The sequence below is a fragment of the Geotrypetes seraphini genome, chromosome 8 (genome assembly GCF_902459505.1).
Source record: "Geotrypetes seraphini chromosome 8, aGeoSer1.1, whole genome shotgun sequence".
In the NCBI taxonomy this organism is placed as follows: Eukaryota; Metazoa; Chordata; class Amphibia; order Gymnophiona; family Dermophiidae; genus Geotrypetes; species Geotrypetes seraphini.
Window position 1 is genome coordinate 7,781,195 of NC_047091.1, and position 23,174 is coordinate 7,804,368.

At 45.7% G+C, this 23,174-nt stretch overlaps 1 protein-coding gene across 2 annotated transcripts in view; it reads left to right on the forward strand.

Annotated features, from left to right (window-relative positions):
* The window catches only part of LOC117364569 (membrane-bound O-acyltransferase domain-containing protein 2-like), a 43,280-nt gene extending 20,487 nt beyond the window's left edge, over window positions 1–22,793 (forward strand). For both annotated transcript variants that reach the window (XM_033953893.1, XM_033953892.1), the window contains 11 exons: window positions 1,927–2,004; window positions 2,693–2,782; window positions 4,062–4,117; window positions 5,916–5,970; window positions 8,632–8,815; window positions 10,885–11,077; window positions 11,646–11,749; window positions 13,205–13,269; window positions 15,459–15,591; window positions 16,742–16,893; window positions 21,284–22,793. In XM_033953893.1, coding sequence (XP_033809784.1) covers window positions 1,927–2,004; window positions 2,693–2,782; window positions 4,062–4,117; window positions 5,916–5,970; window positions 8,632–8,815; window positions 10,885–11,077; window positions 11,646–11,749; window positions 13,205–13,269; window positions 15,459–15,591; window positions 16,742–16,893; window positions 21,284–21,458 — 1,285 coding nt within the window. In that variant the 3' untranslated portion in view covers window positions 21,459–22,793. The remainder of the gene's footprint in view (window positions 1–1,926; window positions 2,005–2,692; window positions 2,783–4,061; window positions 4,118–5,915; window positions 5,971–8,631; window positions 8,816–10,884; window positions 11,078–11,645; window positions 11,750–13,204; window positions 13,270–15,458; window positions 15,592–16,741; window positions 16,894–21,283) is intronic.
* Window positions 22,794–23,174: the final 381 nt, after the last annotated feature.

Consider the following 23,174-nt stretch of genomic DNA (forward strand, 5'->3'; position numbering starts at 1 on the left):
AGCTCCCTTCTCATTACCAGTGCTATAAGAAAATCAATAACCATCTTCAGTGGCACAGTAAGGGGGAGGCGGGGAAAGAGGGGCGGTCTGTCTTGGGCGTTGTCTTGGTGGGGGCGCCAGCACCCATCCTCCTCCCCACCCCACCCCCACTACCCTGCGTGCATGCCCCTTCCCTTCCCACATACGTCTGTACCGTGTCCGGCGTGAGCAGCAACCCGGACCTGCTGCTCGCACCAGCGTTGGCTCTTCCTCTGACTTCACTTCCTGGACCCACCCCTAGGAAGTGATGTCAGAGGAAGAGCCGATGCTGGCGTGAGCAATAGGTTCAGATTGCTGCTTGCGCTGGGAATGTTAATGAGGTACGGGGAAGGGAAGAGGCACACGTGGGAGGAGGGGACGGGGAAGGAACAGAGCTGAGGGCGGAGCTGGGGTGGGGGATGGGCAGAACGGAGTGGGCCTGGGGGTGGATCTAAGGGATTCAGATATTACTGACGTAAAATCTGGTAACTCTATCCTGCCTGCATATTTTGTGACAAAGATACCATGGTTCTCTTAAATGTGGAGCTTTGAAGATCAGACACACCAGCTTGAATGGCATCCTAGCAGAAATTGATAACTAACGAGGGGTCTTGAATAGCAGTATGACATGATCAGGGCAGGATTAACGAATAGGACCCGATGAAGGAGGTTGTTTTTTTTTTTTTTAAACGGCGATGGGTCCCCCAACATCGATCAGCAATGCGGCCCCCGATTGGCAATGCAGCCTCCCCCCCATCGACAAACCGATCAGCAATGGACCCCCCCCCCCCCATCGACAGAAAGTAAGATGAGCAAGGAATGCGGGTAAGAAAGTCAACACCAACTGTAATTTTCCAAGCGGTGCTGCATGCCCAAAGCTTCCCTCTGACACAGCTTCCTGTTTCCGCCGGGGCGCTTCAGAACGGGGAAGGGGGCCCAGTGTACTTGTGTGCCTAGGGGCCCTCAAAGAAATAATCCTGCGCTGGACATGATCAAACTTTATTGAATAGCTCATAGTAGGGTTACCAGACATCCGGATCTCCTTCTCGAGGACATATCTGGGGGTCCGGAGGGCTTTTCAAAACCTGGCACTCTGGATTTTGAAAAGCTTCCTCAAGATCGCGTCAGGTAGGCAGTGTGTGTGTGAGTGGGGCTAGGTCGGGGTGGGGGTATAATGGGGATTGGGGGATGGGTGGAACTGGATGGGCCTGGGGCGCATCTAGGGGGGGGTCCGTATTTTACTAAAATAAACAAAATCTGGTAACCCTAGCTCTTAGCGCTGATTTTTTTCAGTGTCCTTTTCCGAGAGCTATTTACAAATTTCCCCTCATTTCCATGTCACTAAAGGCATTTGCTGGCTCTCCTGTCCTGCACATTTTGCCCAGAACCAGAGTGGAATTGTCCCAATCAGAAAGGTGAGCACTAAAAAAAGTGTCCTTCAACTCATCTGATAAAACAGAAATGCCTTTATTCATCCAAAATCACATATATGCATCCAATGACTCAACGACCCGACATGCACGTGTTTTGGCCTATCCGGCCTGCCTCAGGAGTCTTATGAGTCATCACCAGGTGTATTAGAAAACCATATAGTGTGCAAAGATGCACACACCCTCTAAGCATGACTACTAAAATACAACCAGCGATCCACACGACGGACGTGCTGCGACTGAAAAAAGAGTCATTGGATGCATATACGTGATTTTGGATGAATAAAGGTATTTCTGTTTTATCAGATGAGTTGAAGGACACTTTTTTTTAGTGCTCACCTTTCTGATTGGGACAATTCCACTCTGGTTCTGTGCTTCTGAGTTTGTGGTTTTGTCTCCCCTGTTTCATTTTCTGCACATTTTGCCTCCATGTTTGGGAGGAACCTGTTAATCCGCCTCTTGGCTTCTCTTTGCACAGGTACACCGTCCTCATCTTTGGAGAAGTAGTCCTATCTTACATCATACTTCTTATGGCTAACAGGACTCGTGTGCACATGTGAGTGTCAGCCCAGGGCGTGACAGAGGAGAAGTGGGACATCTCAGGCCACAATGCAGCATAAGGGCATGAGTCAAAGCAGGGAAAGGTGTGAGAGGGGAGCCAGGGACGCTGCTAAATATACAGGGAGATTCATTTATTAATTGGGAAGAAAGATGTACGGTTTTTTTTCCCAGGGATCCTGCTAACTATGGAAGGATGAACCTTTCCTGTATATGATTCTATGTAAATTACATAGATAAATCTTATGCTCTAAAGAGTATTTGGTAGATGAATTCTGTATTCCTCAAGACTAGATGTATGGCATTGACTCCTGGGACTCCCTCTCAGTTGAGCACTTTCTAATTGCCAGCCTCCAGCCAGTCGGGTTTTCAAGATATCCCTAATGAATATGCATGAGAGAGATTTGCATACCTGTCACTTCCATTATATGCAAATATCTTTCTTGCATATTCATTAGGGATATCTTAAAAACCCGACTGGCTGGAGGTCCCCCAGGATAGGGTTGGGAACCACTGATGTAGAGGCTGGCAATTAGAAAGTGCTCAACCGAGAGGGAGTCCCAGGAGTCAATGCCGTACATCTAGTCTTGAGGAACCACTGTTCTACATACTGTTAGTGAACATGTGATTAACATCTGACCTTGAGATGCCCTCAACCTGCCCTCCTTCTCTTTTTCTGCTTTCAGCTACTCTTTGGTGGTCGCGATGAGCTACCTCACCATTTTCCAAGTTGACCGCCTGCTCAACAGCTCCGAGGAGTCCTTCGACTTCACAGTGTAAGGGTAATCCATATCCAGAAGGGAGGACTCAGTGATACGTCTGCTCCTCCCCTGTCAAAACGCATCTCCTTAGTGCAGTAGAGTTCTCAATATCGCAGCCAGACCTATTCCATTTCAATTTGTTTCTTTCCAAGAGAATTTCCCATCGTAGCTAGGTGCAAGACTGGATATAGGCAAAGGGAGAATAGGCCTGTTTCTAGCCTGTTAATTTCTGAAGGCACCTAAAAATTGGTAACTCCTCCTTCTCCTCCCCCCCCCTCCAAACTACTCTATAATTTCTAAGAGGTCTTCTGCCTAGGCTACCATTTGTATTTATGTATTTATACCCTGCCTTTCCCAAGGCGGGTCACAATGAAATACATGATAAGCAAAATCACATACATTACAAGAGATCAAACATAATAATAGAAATGCAAAGCCTCGTAAAATTACAAAGCCTAAAAGTACCATAATCCTAAATCCAATGCTTGTTGTGTGGCGGTCAGTTCCACAATCATTCATCACACATCAATCAACCCACCATCCCCAAGATTCTATATAGGGCAACTCAAATCTGTGCCCACTTCAGTGATGTGCGTGCAAATACATTGATCAACTCTTAGCTAATGATGATAAACATGTTAATTGGCACTCGTTAGAATTTGCACATGCGTTTGACTGCACACTGCAGGGCACCTACGGTCATGTGAAAAAAATGAGGACTCCCCATGAAATATTCAGTTCTTTCTTAACAAATGTTCCCCTATCGATGTCAAATCTTTTTTTTTTTTAATTTATCTCTGGAAAAGAAAGTGATGCAATTGCAGGGAAACAACAAAGCTTTTCCTTGATCTGGATTTTCTGTTTGGAAAATCTGGTAGCCCTAGTCAAACAGGTACAAGGGGGGGGGGATGGAGAGGTTCTGGCGCCCCTAGCAAGACAGCACCTGGAGCGGTCTACCCACCCTTACTTTGCCACGGGGGCAGGGCGTGGACTGGGGCAAGGCATGGCCTGGCGTGCCATAATCTCCTGAGCTGGCCTGCATGTAAATGTTGGACAAGCATTTATATTCTATGGTAATTGTGCATGTAAATTATTGATTACCACGTAATGACACTTAGCTTTAGGTGACCTGCCATAGAATAAGGGGACGGCTGCTTGTGTAGTGGATGTCACATTTGCTGTCCCTCCCCCCTGTCCCCTAACTCTCAAGTGTTCAGATATATAGTTAGTTTGAGGAACATATTTTCAACATATGGACTTGCTTTTCTTAAGAATGGTCTTTCTCTCTTTGCAGACCTATGATGATTCTTACACAGAAAATCACCAAAGTGGCCTTCGAGCTGCATGATGGTAACGCAAGAGAGACAACACTTTGCAGTGGGCTGGAGTGGGGAAGGCAGGGAAGGGGCAGGAGAGAGACTGGAGGGAAGGCTGGAGAAGAGGGTTGATTAAGAAGGCCATCAACTCCAGGCAGGTCCTGGTGAGGCCCCCACATGCTCTTACCGCACTTCAAGCTGCATGACCAGCCTCATTGCTCTTCCGCTTTTGGTCTTATTCCTAGGTCTTCTCTTTTTTCAGTTCTAATAGTTTCAAGTTTTATTAAATTTTAATATACCGACCATCAACAAGTATCTAGCCGGTTTACAAATTAAGATAGGATAAAATTAATACTAATAAAAAAAGATATTTAGCGTGGAGTTGTGAACATTCAGACTTTAACTGGACAAACTAGATAGTGATGGTAAGGAAAAAGCGGGGAAGGGAAAAGTTACATTGTTAGAAGTTAATTTAAAAAAAAAAAAAAAAAGGGGAAGGATGAAACATTAGGAATGGGATCGCTTCATGAAAGCGGTTGGAGTGTTTAAGAATAGATTCTATTCAAGAGCAAGAAAACGCGTCTTGAAATAAGAATGTTTTTAATTCGATCTTAAATTTATCAATTGATTTCTCGTGGCGGATTTGAGATGGCAATGCATTCCATAAAGTAGGAGCGACTACAGAAAAAGTTGGTTTTCCTGGTATAGAAAAATTATTTAATAGAGGAAACGGAAAGCAGGTTCTGATCTTTTTTCAGTTCTAATATACTTGACATTCCTTCTTATAAAAAAAAATACTGTGCCAGAACAGTATACAGTGGTACCTTGGATTACGAGCATAGTCCGTTCCAGGAGCATGCTCGTAATTCAAAATGCTCGTTTATCAAAGCAAGTTTCCCCATAGGAAGTAAGGGAAACTTGCTTTGATATGTTTCCACCCCCCACCTTCCCCCCCCCGAGGCCAGCAGCGCTGCTCTCCTCCCCCCCCCCCCCGCGATCTGGCACCCCCCGCCACGACTTGAGGTCCCCTCAACCCATCCGAACCCTCTTCTTACTTTGCTGTAGCCTCCGCAGCGGCACCAGCACCAGCATGTCCTGTGCGTGGTGCCGGTGCCTGAAGATCTGCTTCCTGTGCTGGGCCTTGAGAGTTCACGTTCGACGTGAGAGTTCACGTTCAACGTGAACTCTCAGGCCTTGCACAGGAAGCAGATCTTCAGGCACCGGCACCACGCACAGGACATGCTGGTGCCGGTGCCGCTGCGGAGGCTACAGAAAAGTAAGAAGAGGGTTGGGGGGACCTCAGGTCGCGGCGGGGGGGGGTTGCCCGATGGCAGTGGGGGGGCCCGATGGCGGCGGGGGGGGGTGCCGGTTCACAGTGGGGGCGCTCGTAAATCGAAGCGCGCTCGGTTTCCGAGGCGCCAATTTTGTGAATGTTTTGCTCGTCTTGCAAAACACTCGCAAACCGGTGCACTCGTAAACCGAGGTACCACTGTATATCATTCCTGCATTACTCTAGAAACGATAAGCAAGCATCTTTTCTTCTGGGTGGGGTCCCCAGGAAGTCAGCAAAGAAAGGGCAGTATAGGAAAACTTACAAAAATGAAAGAGAATTGTGTGTGAGACTGGGGAGGAGGCGTTTTCACAAACATTAACCACGATACTTCCTTAGGAATTAAGACTGTGTCAAAAGGGACATTTTCTAAGATACAGAAAATAATGGGACTGTGTTCTGCTTGCCAAGGAGGGAAAAGTCTTAAGAAAAAAAAAGGGGGAACTATTATTTTCAGCATTTAAAGCAAGAAGGTTCACCCCACAAAATGCTTCTTTTCCAGGAACTGCCAGGAAGCCTGAATCTCTCAGTCCATCCCAGACTAGTCGAGCCCTCAGGTAAGAAAGGTTTGGACAAATTCCTGGAGGAAAAGTCCAAAGTCTGTTAATAAGACATGGGGGAAGCCTCAGCTTGCCCTGGATCGGTAGCACGGAATGTTGCTACTCTTTGGGTTTTGACCTGGATTGGCCACCATGAGAATGGGCTACTGGGCTTGATGGACCATTGGCTGACCCAGTAAGGCTATTCTTATTTTCTTAACATCTGGATGGATCAGGGAACAGCTGAGGACGGTTTCTGACCTATCCGTGGAAAATCCGGGGCGGGAAACTACGAGATGACACCAGGAAATTCTTTTTCACTGAAAGAGTGGTTGATCGCTGGAATAGTCTTCCACTACAGGTGATTGAGGCCAGCAGCGTGCCTGATTTTAAGGCCAAATGGGATCGGCACATGGGATCTATTCACAGGGCAAAGGTAGGGGAGGGACATTAGGGTGGGCAGACTAGATGGGCCGTGGCCCTTATCTGCCGTCTATTTCTATGTTTCTATGTATCTTCAATGGCACAGTGGGCAGGACCTGTGGGCAGGTAGAAGGGGCTACCAGATTTCCTCAAAGTGGCCAAGTTACTCAGTTCTAGGGGGAAGAATTTTAAGCCACTTCTGAATTTCTGACAATCCTATCCTCGTCCAGTGCGGGATTGTCAGATCTGATTTCAAGAGGTAGAATCGGGGTCTACAAATAACACTTTGATTTACAATGTAAGTTTGAAACCAGATCTCACTAAGGGCTGGATTCTTGAAAGCCGCCAACTAACTGAAGTGTTTTAATTGGCTCTAAGTGGTGTGATAATTGGTTGCACCATTAAAAACCTCATCAAAACAAAACATTATGTGACACTTGGCGACCTCTGGGACCGGCGCTTAAGTCCATGGCGCCTACCATCACCTAGTGCAGGGGTGGGCCATTCCGGTCCTCGAGAGCTGGAGCCAGGTCAGGTTTTCAGGATCTCCCCCATGAATATGTATGAGATGGATTTGCATGCACTGCCTCCTTGAGATGCAAATCTATCTCATGCATATTTATTGTGGATATCCTGAAAACCTGACCTGGCTCTGGTTCTCGAGGACCAGAATTGCCTACCCTTGGCCTAATGACATTGAAGTCCGGAAGTGGGCATGTTTATGAGTGTCACCGGACTTCGGTGACACTAGCTGTGATTCTGCGAGGACCCCAGGCTGTGTGCGTGCTATATTAAAATTTTTTTACATAAATTTGTGTTCCCTGCGCGCTATACCGTGTGCACGTTTTACACGGGTGCGCGGTATATGGGTGAAAATACGGTAATTTTGCAGCAGTATTTTGTATCAAATAAATGACACCAAAAAAGGGTTCCATTAGACCAGGGCTTCTCATCCCAGTCCTCAAGATACACCCATCCGGTCTGGCTTTCAGGATACCCGTAATGAATATACATGAGATGGATTTGCATACCTTGCTTCCTTGGTATGCAAATCTGTCCCAGGCACACTAATATGGATATCCTGAAAACCCAATTGGATAGGTGTGCCTTGAAAACCTGTTTGAGAACCGCTGCATTAGACTACATGGCTTCATTCACAGCAACTCAGGGATTTATCCTCTATTTTATAACCCACTTCCCCAGCCCTCCCCCTATGCGCACACACATATTTCTATTAGAGAATGACACAGTGACGAAATTCAACACCGTTCCCGTCCCTGCGGATAACTGTGGGAAACCATCTCCAAGTCATTTTTTAAGGAGAGAGGGAAAAATCAGAGTATGAAGGGGCCCAGCCACTGACCCTCAAGCCTTGCATTGAAGAATGCTGGTGTAGAAGGAGTAAGGTTGAGATAGACACTAAAGAATGACAGTCTCTGGTATCCAGAGCCGATACTGTAATGTCATAACGCTTCATTCTACCAATAAGAGCCAACCTCATCAGTGATGTCACAATGGGTTCATTATCCTATACTTGGCTCATATAAGAATCAGAGTACAAATGGGCCCAGCCACTGACCCTCAAGCCTTGCATTGAAGAACGCTGGTGTAGGAGTAAGGTTGAGATAGACACTAAAGAATGACAGTCTCTGGTATCTAGAGCCCATACTGTAATGTCATAACGCTTCATTCTACCAATAAGAGCCAACCTCATCAATGATGTCACAATGGGTTCATTATCCTATACTTGGCTCACATAAGAATCAGAGAACAAATGGGCCCAGCCACTGACCCTCAAGCCTTGCATTGAAGAACGCTGGTGTAGAAGGACTGAGATTGAGATAGACACTAAAGAATGACACGGGATGGTTTCCCACGGTTATCCGTGGGGACAGGGACAAATTTAGTCCCTGTGTCATTCTCTAGATTTCTCCCATGCATCTTCAGTCGGGATAGACACTAAAGAATGACACGGGATGGTTTCCCATGGTTCCGCAGGGATGGGGACGGCGATTAATTTTGTCACGTGTCATTCTCTAATTTCTGTCCCCTCAACTCAGCCCAACTGTGACACTATCAATCTTCAGGCAGAGTCATCAACTACGGCTCCTTCTGGAAGGAACCCAGCCAATGTCTCCAGGCGTCACCACTGACTGGGAATAGGATGTTTGCTATGCAGTGTTGGGGGAGGGTGCTTGGTTGCTTCTGAGAGATTAACTGAGATCTTTCCCTTTCTCCCCTTCTCTCTTGACACAGAAAGCTTCCAAGTCTGCTGGAATACCTGAGTTACAACTTTAACTTCATGGGTATTCTTGCTGGTCCTGTGTGTTCATATAATGATTATGTGGCATTCATTGAGGGAAGACACTATCAGCGGAGTGGAGACTCAGAGCAAGTGAAGGAGAATGGTGTCCAGAAACGACCAGAGCCTTCCCCCACAGTGAGTCCTCGGCACAGTTCTGTGTGTTCTGCTGTTCATATTCCCTGTAAGCCAGTGGTCTCAAACTCGCGGCCCGCCAGGTACTATTTTGAGGCCGTCGATATGTTTTTCATCATCACAGAAGTAAAATAAAACAGCTTTTGATCATCTGTCTCTTTAGCTATAAATGACAATATTATTATTAAGACTTAGCCAAAAAAAAAGATTTATAAACTATAAAGAGTTTTTTACCTCATGCAAAATTGTCATTTCTTTAATAAGACATTAACTATTTTTTTCTGAGGCCCTCCAAGTACTGACAAATCCAAAATGTGGCCCTGCAAAGGGTTGGAGTTTGAGACCACTACTCTAAGAGTCCTCCATCTACAGTCCTGCCAGCAGGTGGTGCTGTTTCACTATCAACATTTTTCAGGAGCAAGGGACAGGCAAGCTCTGCAGGACTCGGGGGAACCTGCCTGTCCCTAGAAACCGAAAACACAGTATTGAAGCACTGCCCTCTACTGGTAGCTATAGAGTTGGAAGACATCCACTCAGCATAGAGCAGGGGTGTCCAACCTTTTGGCTTCCTTGGGCCGCGTTGGCCAAAAAATTTTTCTGGGGCTGCAGCAAGACAGAGGAGGGAGCCGGCAAGACGGTAAACACCCAGGGGCAGCAGAGGAAAACACTGCATTGCCCTTGACCGGGGGCCGCACAAAATACTTCACGGGGCCGCATGCGGCCCTTGGGCCGCAGGTTGGACAACCCTGGCTTAGGGGAACATAAAGAGAACTCTGATTTATATCTAGGCACCTTTCCACTAAAAGAGATCCCAGAGTGCTTTACAGAATTATATATGCAACCACCTTTCAGAAGGAACAAATATTACTTATGGTCATTTATTTATTTCGCTAACATTCGTTATGGGCCAAATTCTATAAATGACGTTCAAAGTTAGTTCCAGCATTTAGGCTCTGGTTCTATAAAAGACGCTCAGATCAGTGCGTTTTGCCAATCTAGGTGCCTAACTTAATTTTTTTAATTGGCTTAATCAGCACTGCTAATTGAAAATGAAATTAAAAACCAATTAACCAATTAAAGCGCCATTAAAAACCAATTAAAGGATTAACAAATTAATTTGCCTGTAGGCGCTTAACTCGTTAGGTGCCTACTACTTTGAGGTGGGCATCTACATTACTGTTACCAGACGTCCGGAAAAATCCGGACATGTCCTCTTTTTAGGGAACTGTCCGGGTTCCCAGATGGACTTTCCAAAACCCGGCAGTGTGTCCGGGTTTTGGAAAGCCCCGAAGAGCTCCGGCTGCCTCTGGAGGGCCTCTGAGCATGTGCAGATGACCGTCACACACTCGCGGATGACGTCACCCGCGCATGCGCCAGGTCCCCCCCCCAGGCGCAGCCAGAGCTCATCGGGGAAGACGAGAGATGGCTTTGTGGGGGCGGAGACTGGAGGCGGAACAAGGCAGGGCCACGGGCCCAGGGTTTTACCGCTCAAAATATGGTAACCCTAGTCTACACTGAGGCAACTACTGCCAAGTACAGGCAAGTAGGTACGGTTAGGGACGGATTCAGGGCAGACTTTGGGCATGGGCTGACTTAGACGTACTCATTTAGGCCAAGGAACCCCTGGCCTAAATGGCAGTGTGCCTAAGGATTTAACGTTTACTGGTACATAAGAGCGCTTAGGTGTTGCAATGAATGAAGGGGATCGATTTAGCCTGTGGCAGGCAGCGCTTTAAAAAAACAAACGCTCCTTAATTTAAAACTATGATATCCAATTAGGGCTTTTAAAGTATCATTTTGGGAAGGGTGGGATTGGGGTCATCTGTTTACTGAGCATGACTATCAAAATCATAAGGAGAGGCTGAAGACCTGAGAGGTAACTGGGAGGTACACAAGGCCAAACATTTGCCTAAGGTGCCTGGTACCCCTTCACCAGACCACGCTGAAAGCGCAAACCCCGAGTCTCCTTTCTGCCACCTGCAGGGGGTGTACGGAAGGCAAGATGAATGTCATCCCATTTATTTTCCTTGCAAAGATTCTGTGTCACACTTGGGGGTCTGGTGTCTTTGCAGAATGCAGTGCTGGAGAAACTTGGCACCTGTTTCCTGCTCCTTGGCATTCACGTGGCAGTATCCAAAGCCTTTCCAGTTGCCTATAACACAGAGGAATCTTATGTCAAGACCACTCCGCTCCTTCATCGGCTTTTCTATCTCTACGTATCCTTGGCTGCCTGTAGGCCAAAGTATTACGTTGCCTGGACACTGGGTACGTGCCTTTAAATGCAGGAAGTGCTCTGCATAGGAAATAAACTCAACAGCTCCTGAAATCCCAGCCCTCGCAAGCAGGAGGCGCTGTAGGACATGGAGCAAGAGCACAACCTGTGAAGCAGCTCTGTTGGAGATGTGCTGTCTCATTTGTGTATGTGCGCAGCATTTTGTATGCCTAGTAGCACTTTGGGTAATAGTTTACAGGTCCTGCAGTCCCAGCCTCTCCCAGCTGAAGGTGCTGTAGGGATTGGTGCAGGTCTGCTGACTGTGGGGGAGCTCACAGCATCTGCACTACCAGCGTCTCCCAGCAGGAGGCGATGTCACAAAAGGTGCAGGAGAGCCGGATTGTGTGGAAGTCACAATTCTTGCAATCCCGGCCTCTCTCACCAGGAGGTGCTGTAAGGCATGGCACAGAGGCATTAACGGCAACCAGTAAAGATGAATTCACCTTCAGCACTGCATGATTATTTCTGCCAAAATACTCAAGCATATTAACTGATGTTAAATGGGCTACAGCTGTCCCAAATAAGCACCTGAACATTTCTTTTCATGGTCGAAATGAGCAGCAGACACAATCAACAATGCAGCCGGTTTTGGATTCAACGGGTACAGAAAGGACGGGAAGCCACGTTGGGACCTTATACAGAATCTTTCCATCCTGAAGATCGAGGTAAGGGGCAAAGTGACTCGTATCATCAGGTAACAGGGAGTGATAATGCCTGTGAAGCCCTTTGGTACTTCAGCTCTGGTTAAAGCAGTAGGAATAGGGTTACCTGCCCCCAGCCCCGTCTATGCCCCACATCACCCACAGTGCCCTGCTCTACCCCTGCCTCCCTCTAGTCTCACCCCTAAATTGTCCCTTCCCCCCCCTCCCCCAGCACAGCTTCTCTCTCTCCAGCCCACCACCCAGCCACCCTGGAGTCGGGTATGGTTTTTGTAAGTATCCCCTGTCCCAGTATCTCCTCTGGCGCTGCAATTTGAAAATGTCATGCATCCGACAGCATTAGTGATGGGGTCCCTTCTGCCGTTGGCCTGCCCCTGAAGCCTTCACTCTACAACACTTCCTGTTGCTGCATAGGCGGGATGCTGCAGAGTGAAGGCTTCTGGGACAGGCCGACGGCAGAAGGATCATGTCGCTAACTCTGCCGGCTACCTGAAGTTTTTAAATTGCAGCACCAGAGAAGGTACTGGGGACAAGAGAGGCTCACAAAAGCCATACCCGACTCTGGGATGGGGGCTGGACTGGAGAGAGTGAGTTCAAAACCCGGACAAACTCCCTCCACTCCAGGAAACTATCCGGATACCCGGAACATCCTCTAAAAAGAGGACATGTCTGGATAAATCCAGACATCTGGAAACCCTACGCAGGAAGTCCTATGAGGTAACCTTCTGGCTACAAACCTACCTAAAGTCTAAGCAGGGGGGGGGGGGACAGATAAATTTGATGATTCCTCTCAGCTGTGTACATTTATGAAGCATAGATGGGATTGGAACCCAGGGCTCAAGGAATCACACAATTCTGCTCTGACCAGTAGATGGTTTCAGGGCATCTCGCGCAATAAACTCTAGACCTGCAGGAAAACCAGGCCTACCAGTTCTAAAAGGGAGTGGAATGGAAGGTTTCTAGGAGTTTAAACCCAGAGCTGACTCGGGCTGCCTATCACTGGCTGAAACCAGCGACTCCCACCTTCTTATCTTTTTCACTGTTGAAAAAGGTAAATTAGGCCTCTGAAAATCAGAAACATAAAACATAGAAGATGACGGCAGAAAAGGGCTATAGCCCATCAAGTCTGCCCACCCTACTGACCCACCCCTTCAGTCTGCCCTAATAACCCAATTCCTTAACTCGGCCTTCGTAGGGATCCGACATAGGCATCCCATTTGTTCTTAAAGTCTGGTACGCTGCTTGCCTTGATCACCTGTACTGGAAGTTTGTTCCAATGATCCACTGCTCTCTCCATGATAAAATACTTCCCGGAGTTGCCATGAAATTTCCCGCCCTTGAGTTTGAGCGGATGTCCTCTTGTGGCCGAGGGTCCTTTGAGAAAGAAAATATCATCTTCTACCTCGACACGTCCTGTGATGTATTTAAATGTCTCAATCATTTACCCCTCTCTCTTCACAGCTGGCTACAAGCATGAAGATGTTCCTTGACAACTGGAATATCCAGACGGCTCTGTGGCTTAAAGAGTAATGTATCATATTTCTAAAGAGTATTTTACTGCTTCCCCCGAGGTAAGGCGCCAGATACAGCTCTGCGTCACGGAGGACAGACTAACCCAATCCTGATTAGTAGTATCTCAAAGGCATTAAACAAAGTAAAAATAAATCCTTGCTTCACTCTACAAAAACCCAAAAAACAATACGGGGTAATTCTATAATGATGATAGGGCGCATCTGACCTGCTATAGAACACTGGCACTAATCTGATTGGATGAGCCAAAATTCATACTTCCTTACACCAGGTCAGTGTGCGGTGCTAGAGAATGACACGGGGACACGTCTATCCCTGTCCCTGCTGGATCTCAATATCCCTGTCCTGCCCCTGCGAGTTCCTTTCCCTGTCTCATTCCTGCAAGCTCTGCCTTAGCCACACGAGCCTCGAATACTTAGGATCGTGGGGATGGGATGGGGATAGAGAGATCCCGCAGGGATGGTGAAAATTTGTTCCCACGTCATTCTCTTATATGATGTGCAATGTATAGTATTCTACAATTTGTGCGCATTGCTAGGCACAATGCCCATGAGATAGTTATCCTATACCTATGGGCGCCACCTACTTGCGAGTATATGCTAAGGGGTAGATTCAGGAAACGAGGCTCAAAAATCAGCACCCAACGTTATTCTATAATGGTCACTCAAAGATGAGCACCCATTATAGAATGAATAGAGTGCTGATTTTGGTGTGGGTGAAACAGTATTTATACCGCCTGAAAGTAGGTGTAATTCCCAGCGCCCAATGTCAGCGTACATCCTTGGCATTCTATAGCGCAGCACGCAATTTTTAGGAATGCCCTGACCCTAGGCCCAAGCCCCCTTATGGGTTATGTGCTATGAGATTTGGGTGAAAACCAGTACAAACTACAAAAACTAGGTAAACCAACCCCACGTAGAACAGAACAGGGAAAGAAAATCCAGTGGGGAGTGGGGACTGTGCACATCAACCTTGGACTCAACAAGTTTATTCATGTCAACTCAATTAAAAACTGAGCACATATCTACATGCATAGATATATAAATATAATGGCCTTTGTCTTTAGTGTCCCGATACGGTCCGTGTTTCAGCCTCCAGTTGGAGGCCTGCCTCAGGGGTGATGGAGTCAGTCCACTAGATGGCGCCTCGGCAATTAAAATTCCAAGCGTTAAACTTGCATCTTTATGCGCACATGGAAAAGCTCTGATAAGTAAGGCTGTACTCGAGCGGCTGAAGAGCTGTTCAGTTTTTAATTGACTTTGAATGAATAAACTTGTTGATTCCTATGAGATATGGGCGCATGTGGTTATAGAATTGCATCCATTTATTAGCCTATTTAGTTGGGCGGCCATTTTGGATCAGCACTCATCAGCGCCCAATTTTGGGTGCCCATATATGGAATCCAGGAGCAAACGATGTATGCGCCAAGTATAAAGAACAGCGTCTAGACCAGTGCTGGCCAAGCCCGGTCCTCGAGATCTACTGGCAGGCCAGGTTTTCAGGATATCCACAATGCATATGCATGAGAGAGATTTGCCTGCACTGCCTTCTTGGTATACAAATCTCTCTCATGCATATTCATTGTGGATATCCTGAAAACCTGGCCTGCCAGTAGATCTCGAGGACCGGACTTGGGCAGCCCTGGTCTAGACCATACGCAGGTAGTTGTCAACTTACCCTGCTCATCTTGCATGCGAATGCAGCTGTTTTATGAACTTGGCATGCAAATGAGTACCTTATGTTAAGCGCGCCTTATAAAATAGTTATGGAAGTGTTCGTTCCCATGCAGATGCAAAAAAAAAAAAAAAAGTATGGGTGGGGGGGCCAAAAACAGATCTGACACCCTCTATCTGTTCACGTGGAACTTTCTCATCGCCCTGTCTCTGTAGGTTTCCTTTCTCATGCAGATCCTTGGAAAGAAGTAGAACCAGTCCAGGTCTTACCCCCCACTGCAGACAGAGACATATGGTTCCAAAACATGGACTGTGTCGGGTCCTGGTTTCTAACACTGAGAACCACATTGTGGGAAAACAATAGTTTTGTGTCTTCAATAAAGTTCCTGAATCACGTACATCATCTCTGCAGTTTTCCATTTTTTTGTTAAGTACCTGAGTAAACATAAACGCTGGGCTTATTCTGGCGGAGATCTGAATCTGTTTAACAGAGCCTTTTCAATGGTTTGCAGGATCTGCTATGACCGCTGTAATGTCAGCCCCACCTTAGCCACGTTCGTGCTGTCTGCTGTCTGGCATGGAGTTCACCCTGGCTACTACCTCACGTTCCTGACGGGCATGCTGATGACCCTGGCAGCCCGAGCAGTAAGTCTGTCCTGTGTCTAACTCTCAAGGAATCAGGTAGTCACCTGGAGAAGGTATTGGATCTGAAACTGGGGCATAATGCAAGCTGGCATGGGGCAGAAACAATATGGCATTAAAGACCAGCCCGCGGGGGTGGTGTGCTGAGGAGATGTGACACAGAAGGGGTAAGTGCAGAAAACCACCGTGGGCCACTGCATGCCGTCAATAAGTAATTTACATGTTCATTAATGGCCAGTAGATGCAAAAACCTTTCTTTTATTAGGTAGTATGAGCAAAGACTACCAAATAAGGAGGAAAATCCCTTGTATAGTAGACCAACCATACCCAGTGCATCCCAGAGTGCACCAGGCAGGATCAGGCACTGCCATTTTCAAAGATGGTGGCACAGAGGCAGGCGCAAGTGGGTATTGCTCTTGCTTCATAAGATATAGAGGACCTAGGGAAGGGGTCAGGGTGGGCACTAGACACCAGGAAATTGGGGTTTTTTAAGTTGGGGGAAGGAGGTTTGGTCAGGAGAGAGGGAGGTAGGAATATACTAGACATCAGGAATTTTTTCGCTAAAGGAAGGGGAGGTCGGGTTGGGAGAGGTTGCTGCTACATACTAGAGATTTTTAGATTGGGTTGGTGGGGTGCCACTAGATGGAAATTTGCATCTGATGGGGGGGATAGTGCTTCTAGACACCAAGAAGTTTGTTGGGAGGGGTGCCATGATTTTTTTTTTCTGTCATTTTTAATGCAACAGTATTTGCATGCTCACTGATTACTGCATTCAGGTAAGGGCAGGGGTCTCAAAGTCCCTCCTTGAGGGCCGCAATCCAGTCGGGTTTTCAGGATTTCCCCAATGAATATGCATGAGATCTATGTGCATGCACTGCTTTCAATGCATATTCATTGGGGAAATCCTGAAAACCCGACTGGATTGTGGCCCTCAAGGAGGGACTTTGAGATCCCTGGGTAAGGGGTTATTTTTTGTTTTGGTTTTTTTTGGGGGGGAGGGTTGCAGAAAGTTTGAGTTAGAAGCCATGAGGTCAGCAGCTCTAGCAATGTCCCTACCGAGAGCAAGTCATAGAAGTCCCTGACCCAGAACTGGTGATATTAGGCTCCTGTTGCATTTCTGTACACAAATATCATCAACTCTTCTTTCTCTCAGGTCCGTAGAAACTTCCGCCATCATTTTCTCATCTCGCCATCGCGGAGGATCTTCTATGACATGGTCACGTGGGCTGCCACACAGATCACCGTCAGCTATACCGTGGCCCCTTTCATCCTTCTCTATCTGGGACCTTCCTTCAAGTTTTACAGGTGAGCTGAGGACAGACTGCTGGATCTGGCAATTAACCGAACTAAAGAGCCAAAAATCTGCTGAACCAGCAGGATAGCAACCAGACATTACTTATGGTTTAGATCTCCTTGAAAAAGGGGCAAATGTTTTTGAATCGAAACATAAGAGAAAAAACTAAATTTGTGCTTTATAAGAATAGGCTTACTGGGTCAGAACAATGGTCCATCCAGCCCAATATCCAGTCTTCATGGTGGCCAACCTAGGTCACAAGTACCTGGCAAAAACCCAAATAGTAGCAACATTTCATGCTACCGATCCAGGGAAAGCAGTGGCTTCCTCCATGTCTGTCTCAATAGCAGACTATGGACTTTTCCTCCAGGAACTTGTCCAAACATTTCTTAAAACTAGCTACGTTAACCACTCTTACCATATCCTCTGGCAACGCATTCCAGAGTTTAATTATTCTCTGAGTGAAAAAATATTTCCTTCTATTGGTTTTAAAAGTTTTTCGCTGTAACGTCAAGTGTCTCCTAGTCTTTTGATGGAATGAAAAATTGATCCACTTGTACCCGTTCTACTCCACTCAGGATTTTGTAGACTTCAATCATATCTCCCCTCAGCCGTCTCTTTTCCTAGTCGAAGAGCCCTAACTTCCTTAGTCTTTCCTCATATGAGAGGAGTTCCATCCCGTGGCGTAGCAAGGGTGGGAGGCACTCAGAGTGGTGGTGCCCCCGCCGCACGCCTCTTCCCTTCCCCCCTGCCTCTTTAACTTCCCTGCCGCAAGCAGCATCTCCAACTTGCTGCTTGCACCGGTCTGGGCTCTCCCTCTGAAGTCACTTCCTGGTTGCAGGACGAGGAAGTGACATCAGAGGGAGAGCTGAGGCCGACATGAGCAGCAAGTTGTTGCTGCTGCTCACACTGGAGAAGATCCAGAGGTACGAGGAGGAAGTGAAGGTACATGTGGCAGGAGAGGGGAGGGGAAGGAACAGGGAGGCAGAGAGGAGGAGAGGTACCAGTGCACCCACAAAGATGGTACCTAGGGTGTTCTGTCCCCTTACTATGCCACTGATTCCATCCCCTTTTATCATCTTGGTCTCTCTTCTTTGAACATTTCCTAGTGATGCTAAATCTTTCTTGAGATAAGGAGACATAGAAACATAGAAGATGATGGCAGATAAGGGCCATATAGCCCATCAGGTCTGCCCACTCTACTGACCCACCCCCAAGTCTACTATCCTAGGGATCCCACTCCTGGTGACATGTTCCCTTGGCTTAACCCTCTAAGGGATCCCACATGGGCATCCCATTTGCTCTTAAATTCTTGCACTCTGTTTGCCTCGATCACCTGCACCGGGAGCTCGTTCCAAGGATCAACCACTCTCTCGGTGAAGAAATATTTCCTGGTGTCACCATGAAATTTCCCGCCCCTGAGTTTGAGCGGATGCCCTCTTGTGGCTGAGGGTCCTTTGAGAAAGAGAATCTCTTCTTCCATCTCGATACGGCCGGTAATATACTTAAACGTCTCGATCATGTCTCCTCTCTCTCTATGTTCCTCGAGTGAGTACAGCAGCAAGTTTTTCAGCCTTTCCTCGTACGATAGATCCTTGAGCCCCGAGACCATCCTGGTGGCCATCCGTTGCACCGACTCTACTCCAGATGAGGTCGTACCATGGAGCGATACAGTGGCATTATGACATTCTTAGTCTTGTTAACCATCCCTTTTTAAATAATTCCCAGCATCCTGTTTGCTTTTTTGCCCACCGCCACACATTGGGCGGATGGTTTCATCGTATTGTCTATGATGACACCCAGATCCTTTTCTTGGGCGCTAACCCCCAAGGTGGACCCTAGCATCCGGTAACTGTGATTCGGGTTATTCTTCCCAATGTGCATCACTTTTGCATTTGTCCACATCAAATTTCATCTGCCATTTGGACGTTCAGTCTTCCAGTTTCCTAAGATCCGCCTGCAATTTTTCTCAGTCCGCATGCGTTTTGACAACTTTGGACAGTTTAGTGTCATCTGCAAATTTACTCACCTCACTCTTCGTTCCAATTTTCAGATCATGTATAAATAAATGAAATAGCACCAGTCCCAGTACAGACCCCTGTGGCACTCCACTGTTTACTCTCCTCCATTGAGAAAAATGGCCATTTAATCCTACCCTCTGTTTTCTGTTCGATAACCAATTTCTAATGCAAAATTGAACGCCGCTTGTCTTGTACATCTTGCGGCGATAATTGAACTTTTACCAAGATGTCCTGAACAGAACTTAGATGTTCCAAGCTAGACCTGTTTTAGAAGCCACAAAGGTACCCAAAATAACCAGATGACCACTGGATATGTGAAGGTATGATCCCCACCCAACTGGTCACTGACATACCTGTCTCTAGAATAGCAGCACCTGGTACGGGAAATCCTAGTAGAACATCACACAGGTGTCTTAAGTAGCCTGTTGGATGGGCTAGTGAGCCATAGAGAGGAGAACTCAGGCCCATAAGCCACTCTAACCACTACATTTCTGGTGGAAAATGTGAGGCCACCAAAACACTACTGTACTGCCGTATAGGTGCCACCTACAGTCATAAGGGCTATTGGGATGGTAGACATGTGGGTATAGTAAGTTTTGGGGGAGTTTTGGATGGGTTCCTTAATGTTAAGTTCACAGCAGTACCCTCTAAGATGTCCCACTGCTCTGTTGGCATGTCTGTATGGCCAGTCCATCACAATGACGGCCTCTCCCATGACCAAATGGTCTGGATTTGGATGTTTTCAACTTGGACATTTCTGTGATCAAAAATGGGATATAAAGTTTGGCGTCCTAAGGGTTAAACATCCTGTTGGCTAAGTCGTCCAACTAGGCGATTTAAAAAAAAACAAAACTTGGATGTCTAGCGGTTCAGCTTTCAAAAACGGACGTTTCTGTTCTTCCAACTTTGGACGTCTTGTGGGAAACGTCCAAGTCAGATGTAGACGTCCTTTTTCAAACATGGCCCTCCACCTGTTTAATAATAAAGATCTCATTTGATATAGATATGTTTATGGGTTTCTCCTGGGAATGCCTAGCTTCTTGACCGTAAATTGCACAGAACTCTTCAGGGCAAGTGCGGGGTAGAAATGATTAATGTAATGTAGCATATTGTCCAAAAGAGATGGCTGCCCTCCCAAGTAGAGCTCACCTCAAGTAGTTTTCAGTCGTCGACGAAAGGCATTTAAGTGTAGGAGAAGCAATTTGTGGATTATTAACTTTCCAAAATTATTTTCCATATCGGCAACAGATATGTTTAAGCGTTAAGTAAGTGAAGGTTTTTTTTGGGGTTTTTTTATATTCTTTATTCATTTTCAAAATTACATTAAGTGTAAAATATATTCATTCACAGTAACAATAAATATATCACTTATAAACAATCATTGGTACATTATATAAATTTTTATCCCTTCCCCTTTCCCATCCCTCCCATCCATATCTTCCATTATTATATAATATATGTAATAATAAAAATACCCCCCTCCCTATATCCTATATATATATAAGTGAAGTTTTGAAAGTGCCTGACTCCTCATATCCATCTCTCTCTAAAATATATTATTTACCGGTGAGACCTAGGTCTCAAAATCCCAATCAGCATATAGTTTGGATTTAATTAATTTCCTAGAGAGGTCAGAAACTGAGACTCAGGTACCAGCTACACTATTAGTACAGTTCACTATTGATTCAGATAGGGAATGGATGTTAAAAATGTTCTTCAAATATAAAGATGTTCCCTTTTTGTCTAATACTAACTATAAGAATGTACCCAGATGTTTCACGTCCGACACAGAGGAGAAGGAAACAGTTTCTTATACTGAGACCAAGGGTGGTTCAGTTGGGGGCGATCTTTGTTCTGAGGTACCCCTGTAAATGTGTAATGATATAGAAAGAGAACAGATATGTTTTTTTATGAACCGCAGCAGCTATCTAAATTTATTGCTTCTCAGGATAGTAAGTAATAGTTAATTCTGATTCTCTAATCTGTTTGGATAAGGAGATGTTCTATGGCAGTCGAGCCTCCTTTTGGTTTTCCTGGTTATATATTTTGTTTATTAAATTTCAGCACCGTCTCCATTTGATTGTGGACTAACTATATTGTGTATTCAAAATTTTCCTTGAATTATGTGGATTTAATTATAATTTCTAATTTCATGATATTTTTTCTTGTCTTTTGATTTTGATTGTCAAAATTCTAAAACTAATAAAGAAATATAAATACTAAAAAAAAGTGTGATCTATTGGAATCCACCTGTGAGCAGAGTGGCATAAGACAACAGGTATGATTAGACTCAGGCTTTGGCAGGAAGTCTCTGGCAAAGCTGAAAGTGCCATACCCTAGAATTGCCTGTTCTTAAAATTTTCCCTCTCGCCCCCTCTAGGTCCTGCTGGTTCTGTTTGCACCTGCTGGCCCTTCTCCTGATCTTGCTGTTGCCGAAGAAAAGGCAAGCGCCTTCGAGAGAGACCACGGGCACGCTACTGAATGCAGAGCTGCAGCAGAACGGATCCATTCACCACGCAGACAGTAATGGGAAACAAGCCAAGAAGATGCTCTGACCCTGGAGCAGGTCTCCAGGAATGGTCTAGGAGCTCCGGAAGCCAGTCTTCGAAGCATTGCCTGAGTTGAGAAGTATCGTTTGTACAGCGATAACATCTAATTCTGTAACAGTGAGGGGCCTAGGGTTTGGGCCCCCGTGCACAGCTGCTGGGACCATAAGCTGGATCTCTGACTGCGGGCATGAAGGCTGGACCCAGGCTGTGGCTGCCCATTTATTTAATGCAAACTGAATCCGAGAGAAGACCTTCGCTGACTGTTTCTCTCTCTCTCTGCTTATGTCTGGCCTGGCACAGAGACATAGACCATTCGCCCCTTCTATGCTCCTTGACCCCAGGAGGGAGTCTGACCGATTATACTGTACATTCATTCATGCATATCCTGTGAACTGGTGGGGATTCTACTCTGCAACTCCACCCACTTAAACTGTGCCAGTCCTTCTTCCTCAAATGCTGGTGATTCATTTCTTGAAGCGGGCATCCACACAGAAGGATGCAGGCTGAAGCCTGATAAAGACCAGCCAAAGACCTGCTCCAAGCTACCGATGTGCTTTTCTTGTTGCCAGGGTCACACTTGAAACCCTGCCTTTTTGGACCAAGGGCCATGACAAATGTGCATGTGACTACAGGGCTGCCAGCTGCTCCCAGTTACCCCCAGTCCAGTCTCAGGTTTGCCCCGTAGTTTCTGATTTTAAATGATCTCTATGTAGGCAGTGGCAAAAATCTGGGCTTGGAATTTCAGTCAGTAAGGCCAAAAACTTCCCAGAATTTTGTGACTTTGGAGAACTCTTCAGTCGACTCCACTTTGAGTTGGGAAATGCAATATTTCATTTTTTCTAAAATCCTGTATATTAAAACAAAGTCTAATTTTCTTTTTTTTTTCCATTTCTTTATTCATTTTTTCATCTTACATCAAGTGTACAATATTACATCACTTGAAATTGTTTCCTATTATTATTTTCAATACATATATTAAGCCACCCCCACCCTCCCTTTCCACAAATATTGTAAATCAAACATTTCATACATGTAATATATTCAAAATATTGATTAAACCAATAATATAGCAATATATCCCCCTTTTCCCATTATTATAATTATACTTTTAGTATAAAAAGGTGTCTAATCATTACAATATGTTATCAATGGCCCCCAAATTTTTTAAAATTATTATAATTTAATAGATATATGGCGTATACTCCATTTTACAAAGTTTAATTTTCAAACATTTCTTATCTTTTAAACTTACCATCACATCACTTCTAGTCATACGTGTGAAGCACATAAAACACTTGCCCACTTGAGGGCAGCACAGGAAAGCAGAAAGATGAGAAAACATGGGTTTTCTGGTGCTGAAAAGCCATTTGAAAAGGCAAGTTTCTTGCTCCAGACTCCCCCAGGATTTTCAGAATTATGCTGGAGGTATTTCATTTTATTGTAGGTGGTTTGGATTTGATCCAAACTGGCTTTAATAGGTGGCGGCTTTTACAGCAAAAAAAAAAAAAAAAAGTGAAGACAGGTATTGAAAATCCAGGAGATATTTTTTTTTTTTCTTTTTAATTCTTTATTGATTTTCAAATTTTGACAGTGCAATACAAAGATATTAAACATGAGCATTATACATAACGTACTTAAAATACACAAAAGAGCGAACAAGAAAAGGACCTGGGTGTACTGATAGATAGGATCCTGAAGCCAATGCACGGCAGCGGCAAAGAA